The sequence below is a fragment of the Aplysia californica genome, unplaced genomic scaffold (assembly GCF_000002075.1).
Source record: "Aplysia californica isolate F4 #8 unplaced genomic scaffold, AplCal3.0 scaffold00270, whole genome shotgun sequence".
In the NCBI taxonomy this organism is placed as follows: domain Eukaryota; kingdom Metazoa; phylum Mollusca; class Gastropoda; order Aplysiida; family Aplysiidae; genus Aplysia; species Aplysia californica.
The window spans coordinates 625,824-632,400 of record NW_004797540.1 but is presented as its reverse complement, the minus strand read 5'-3'; the positions used below and the strand labels follow the sequence as shown (position 1 = coordinate 632,400).

The 6,577-nt window shown below is 42.2% G+C and overlaps 1 protein-coding gene across 1 annotated transcript in view; it reads right to left on the bottom strand.

Moving 5' to 3' along the window:
* LOC101850340 (sialin) overlaps positions 1 to 6,577 on the bottom strand; it is a 13,552-nt gene that overhangs the window by 1,685 nt on the left and 5,290 nt on the right. Inside the window, exons 4-8 of the mRNA XM_035970471.1 lie at positions 6,412 to 6,507; positions 4,790 to 4,920; positions 3,265 to 3,414; positions 2,264 to 2,396; positions 1,040 to 1,190 (exon numbers count right to left, since the gene is read on the bottom strand). Coding sequence (XP_035826364.1) covers positions 1,040 to 1,190; positions 2,264 to 2,396; positions 3,265 to 3,414; positions 4,790 to 4,920; positions 6,412 to 6,507 — 661 coding nt within the window. The remainder of the gene's footprint in view (positions 1 to 1,039; positions 1,191 to 2,263; positions 2,397 to 3,264; positions 3,415 to 4,789; positions 4,921 to 6,411; positions 6,508 to 6,577) is intronic.

Genomic DNA, 6,577 nt, shown 5'->3' with positions numbered 1-6,577 from the left:
TTCAGTTTTGAGACAGTTTTGCTGCAAAAAGCTAAATTTCTTTATTTCGCCGATCGCTTTTGTAGGCCGACGCTTCTGTCTCTGTAATTTTAGAAAATTCGGAAGTGATATTTCGCGAGGCGCATTTTGTTTTGAGAGTACAGATCTAGACCTTGGAATTTTTTGCATCTCTCAAGATTTATTGCCCCATTCCAGTAGAGTATAAATATAGTAGGCTAATGACTTTTAGTTGATTTTAAAGCACCGATCATTCCTTTCATCGAAAGGGGCCCCAGCTTGTTTTATATAATTTAAGAAAGGGGAAGTCGAAATGAAAAAAGATGACAAAATCGTTAGAGTCTGGCTCAGGTTGTGTGTCTGCCAAACTAGGTCAGAGAAAACAGTCAACAACACACATGCACTGTGTTGATATGGGCGTTAAACCAATACCGTTTCACTTTTTCACACGCATGCTATGATATCCATGCAAGTTTGTGTTTCTTAACCCTATCTGTACGTAGTGTTTAACTATCGTATCCATACGACGTGGGGAACGAAATCTGTGCCACCACTTTCCAAAGAGGAAATTTACTCGTTAATCTGATCCGTACGCTTAGCGTAAAAATCTCTCAAAATTATTTTTTTGGAGAAATACTGAAAGTTTCCAAGAGATCTTCGTACTAGAAGTATTCTAAAATGTGAAGAATACAACCCCGGAGGTAGAAAATGACCCCGGGGCGTACGAATAGGGTTAATTAATTGTTTATTGTAGTTGTAACAATATTACAAAAGTATACGTTTAGTCAACTGATAATCGGGTATAATATCACGTAGATATATCTGTTACGCCCCCAAAGAGTTACACACGTTCACTTACGCCGGTTTAAATCGCAATATATTTACACTGAATTTTAATATTTTAGCATTTTAAAGTCAAATAGTTAACCAATCGTACAGTGAACCTTTGCGAAAGTAAACAACTTGTGTTTCGCGCGCTCATATGACCGTAGCAGTTGCGAGCGCCGTAAAACCCTATACTACTAATACTACTACTACTTACGCCGGTGCAAGATCCAGATGGTTCACGGTGTAGCCGGAGCGGTTCAGACCCATGAATCCCACACACAGACAGAGCAACACCACCGCCCAGTACCTCTGATCACACGTCATCTGGCCAGCCAGCACGATGCAAACAGCGGAGCCCCAGAATGCTGGGGAGGGCAGAAGTCACGTTCAATGTGTGTCATGGGCTATAGTAATTTTGTTAAGCGAAATCTCCTTCAAATATCAGAACAGTTGGTCATTTTACACCAAGATGACGCTTTTGAGAGAATTCTTCTTCCATCATGGCAATGAATATTTCTTCTTATGAGTGAGTCCTTCAAGCTTGGCTCAACATTTTTTTTCGTTGGTGGATGCTTTAATTGTATGGGTTGAAACGTAATATCATCACAGAACGATTTGTGTAATCCAGAACACGAAAAAGTGACTTTTGAACAACAGAGACAAACCATTGGGTATATGTAATGTAAATGGAGAATGATGTTTGTCTCCGCTCACAAGCAAGCTCTGACTGCTATACAATGTACTGTACATCATACCAGAAAAATTCCTCCTCGACTTTCCGTGAAGCGTACAGACGCCAGCTGCACAAAATGCGGTGTTTATGGTGCTTTTTGGTGCGTACTGTTTTTTAATAAAGAAAAGAAATAAATAGAGAGAATGAGGGGAAGAGGAAGACAGAGAAAACAACATGCACATATGCTAGAGACACCGGCTTCCCTTAGTCTATCCATTGTGTGTGAAGTGGTGCCTTCATTATCTCTGTGGTCGTTGAACCACGCTGCCAATGCTGCCATGACTGTTGGTGGATCATATGCCACCAACGACTTTTGGACAAACAGCACAATGGGGAAAAAACCGAGATGATTAGGAAAGAGTGTCAACAAGAAAAAGTGGGGCACCAGGGTCGTCAAGGTCTGTCCCTGGCATGACGCCTGGAGAAAAAAGATAATAAAAAGGAACATCATTATATTCCCACTACCCTAATACAATGTATAGAAAAGTGGGAAGACATGGAAAAACATCAAGAGGCTAGCCTGGAATAGAGAAAGGTGGAAAGTGTTTGTTCGTGCCCTACACCCTGGTGCAGGGAGAGAAAGTGTTTGTCCGTGGCCTATACCCCAGTGCAGGGTGAGAAAGGCAATGATAATGACGATGACCCTAACATAACCATAATTAATATTCAGACACAGAGAAAAATAGGTCATGACGTGTCTCTCACAGATAGCCTGGAAAGATCTCCTCACGACTCTGGTGGACATGACGCCTCTCTGTCTCAACTTGTCCGCCACCACACCGCCAGCCAGTGACGTCACAAACTGGGTCAGGTACGGGGCGGAGGACAGAAAGCCGTTCTGAGGAACAGAGAAGCCAGATTGATCATCATCTCAGCTTTGAAAAAAAACACCCACCTGCGCTGAATAAAAGTCGAAATATTTGCGATTGAAGGAGGTGAGGGTCGCCTGGTTTCAGAGGTAAAATTATCTTGAAAATGGCGCCTAAGTTTGTGAAGGTGAGAAAAGATGAAGATAAATCAGACGACATGTGTAAAGGGGGAAGGGGGGGGGGGTAATAATAGTACGATAAGATTATAAACGATTGTGATAATATTGTGGTGAGGCAAATCGATAACTTGAAAAATCGTTTAGGAATCTGATAACACGACGAATTGTTAGTGAGAGTGTGAGTTATTTAATTCTTATTGTTGTTGTTGTTGCTGTTGTTGTTGCTATCATTGTTGATGTTGTTGGTATTGTTGGTTGCTTGGAAAAGACACAGCAGACATTATTAATACTTTTAATGATCCTGTGTGTGAAGCTACAGAGCCGGGTCTCTTGTGGAGACCGGTCATGTGTGTTCAACTTGTTAGATATATGTGCACATACCTTTACGGTTCTATGGCTTCCTGGAGAAAATAATTGTAAATGTAAATGTCTGCCCTCTATGAAACACACATTAAATCAGTGAAAAAACGTATTAGCTGATCTTTCATATTTGGGAAACAGAAAGTTGATTTTTAAGGGATGCCATTTTTTTCTTCAAGTTAAACATGTCTTTTATCATTTCATATAATAAATCGTACAAACCCAACCTATACATTCCACGTATCTATCTGTGTCCGTAGGGGTAAAATCCGAGACTTCATTCATTTTGTCAGCACACCCTACAAATTACTTTGACCAAATCTACATGGTTGTGTGAGTTGGTTTATGTTCGGTTCACCTGACTGATGTCAAACTTGAGGCTCTCCTTCATGAAGGTGGGCAGAGAGGTGAGCAGGGTGTAGTTGATGTAGTTGTTGCAGAAGTGGGCGATGATGATGGCCCACAGTGGACCAGACCGGAACATGCTCAGCCAGGGAACTTTCAACACCTGGTCGATGATGAGGCCAACGAGGAAAGAGAAGAAAAGGATTTTTAGTTTTAGTAAGAGCTTTACGACAGCCACAGCACAAAAAGGTCATATAAGTGCCGAGAATAGATGTGTTACAAAAGAGTTACGTAAACAAAAGAAAGGAGGAGAGATAAGGACGATATATGTTAGATAGGAAAGAAAAAGAAAACCACATCAGAGCGCCCGCCAACCACCCACAGAAAAGGGTTTTTAAAAACCCAACAAAACGACAACAGATAAACACATTGAAAAAGGCGAGAGTTTTCGCAGGTATGTGTGCACAGGCGGGACAGAACAGGATACGACAGGTTGGGGGGGGGGGAGGGGAGAAGGATATAAAGAACAAGACAAAAAAATGACAACAAAGAACGAAGAAAAGTGGAGCAATGGAAAAAGAACGGAAAAGGATGGACAGGGGATAGAATTTGAAGCAGAAAAAAATAACGAAAGGAAGAGAGCAGGAAGAAAGTGGAAACCGACGAAACACGTGCAAGCTAAATAAAAGAAAAGCAATAACACAAACTAGAAGAGAATATCTTGCCTAAATATTTGATTGCTTTCCATGGCAATGAATGTATTAATTTCGCGCTTATTAAATCGATTTAAAGGGTGCAATCAGCCAGCATTGGCTTAACCAAACAATTTATTCAAACACACGACTTGCGCATCTGACAACCGCAATATTATGCACTGCTTAACCCCCCCCCCCTTACAAACGCACACACACACACACCCACACACACAAACGCACACACACACACACATACATACACACACACACACACACACACACACACACACACACACACACACACACACACACACACACACACGCACACACACACCCACCCACATACATACACACACACACACACACGCACACACGCACACACACGCACACACGTACACACACACGTACCCATACATGCTCTAACACCCACATACACACCCACCCCTCACACACCTATACAACCCCCCCCCCCTCAATACACATAAACTAAGAAAGACAATACACGTGTGGATATCATTTTAAAAGAGAGGGCACGTTATTGAAAGAAATACAATGTAGACCTATTGTTAAATCTAATTAATACGCTGGAACTTCAGACTTCAACATAAGTTAGAGACCACTTGCAAATTTGGCCAAAATTCCCTTAGGATTTCCGTGCTGCACGTAATGGTTTTGCCCCTTTAGGAAGCTTTGCAGTACGCATTGGTAACCCATTAACACTTTCAGAGCAAATAATTTTGAATCATTCCTTGGTGTCTTTTTTCGGATTAAAAAAAACCCAGGGCTGTCTGTCAAGGCGGTCCTTAACTTACGTTGAAGTTTGTAGGACAATAACACATGTACCTTCGCCACAGAGCTCTTTCCAATACTGGTTTCAATATAATTCTGTTCTCGAGCGCTGATTCTCTTGTGTTTGGCGGGAGTGTCTGAGGTCACTGGGAACCAGGCCATGACCCACAGCAGGTAAAACAAACCTGGCAAACAGTCATTGGCAACAGTAATTGGCAACAGTCATTGACAATAGCAATAATTGATTATGAAGACCAAGAAAGACCTGGATCGGGGTGTGAAGGATACCCTGAGAACATACAATATCCCACCCAGCCAGGCCATCAAACTTGCTAGAGACAGGAATCTCTTTCTCCCCTCGACGCCCTAGAGGTACAAGAGGACGGAGAAAGTGAAGTAAAGTAAGCCCTAGAGGTACAAGAGGACGGAGAAAGTGAAGTAAAGTAAGCCCTAGAGGTACAAGAGGACGGAGAAAGTAAAGTAAAGTAAGCCCTAGAGGTACAAGAGGACGGATAAAGTAAAGTAAAGTAAGCCCTAGAGGTACAAGAGGACGGATAAAGTAAAATAAAGTAAGCCCTAGAGGTACAAGAGGACGAAGAGAGTAAAGTAAAGTAAGCCCTAGAGGTACAAGAGGACGGATAGAGTAAAGTAAAGTAAGCCCTAGAGGTACCAGAGGACGGAGAGAGTAAAGTAAAGTAAGCCCTAGAGGTACCAGATGACGGATAGAGTTAAGTAAAGTAAGCCCTAGAGGTACAAGAGGACGGAGAGAGTAAAGTAAAGTAAGCCCTAGAGGTACAAGAGGACGGAGAGAGTAAACTAAGGTAAGCCCTAGAGGTACAAGAGGACGGAGAGAGTAAACTAAGGTAAGCCCTAGAGGTACAAGAGGACGGAGAAAGTAAAGTCAAGTAAGCCCTAGAGGTACAAGAGGACGGAGAAAGTCAAGTAAAGTAAGCCCTAGAGGTACAAGAGGACGGAGAAAGTCAAGTAAAGTAAGCCCTAGAGGTACAAGAGGACGGAGAAAGGAAAGTAAAGTAAGCCCTAGAGGTACAAGAGGACGGAGAAAGTAAAGTAAAGTAAGCCCTAGAGGTACAAGAGGACGGAGAAAGTGCAGTAAGTAAGTAATAATTGATCAAATCCCATGGACAGCTAGAAAAACTAAAAAAGAAGTTTTGGTTGAAGCAAATTGCAGACAAAAGCTCATGACGATTATACGAAAGCGACAGGTAAATTTCATTGAACGCACAATACGGAAAGAAGCATATGAAAATATTGTCACAACAGGCTTGTTTGAATAAAAGAGAGGCAAAGGCCGACAGAGGGAAAAGATACTGGACAAGTTGACAACACGGCTGGGAACAGCAAGAACAGACACATTCGCTGCAACGCACGACAGAGTGAAGTGGAGGTCCACGATCGCCCACGCCAGTCTTAAGCATAACAGTTACCTCCATTTTTGCTCAGTTTACCTAACTTACAAATATCTTGCACCAAGTTGGGACATGAATAATAATTGTTAAAAAGGAAACTTTCACCACGTAAATACAACTCTTTTGTAGTCATTTTCCTTTAAAAAATCTGGTGCTCCCAACATGGTGAAGCGAAAGTCATACCTCACAGATTGAGCAATCAAGAACATAAATCAGTATTGAGTATATTATAACAAAAGACAAGATTACCTGAGAGATAAAAGATGGAGCCCCAGCCATTGTCGAAGCCATGGGTACACAGCACTCCGGATATAGAAAACGTGAAGATGTTGCCCAAGAGAGGACCTGTGGAACAGGAAGAGGAAAAGGAGGAGACGAGGGCGAAGGAGGAGGAGGAGGAGGAAGTGGAGGAGGA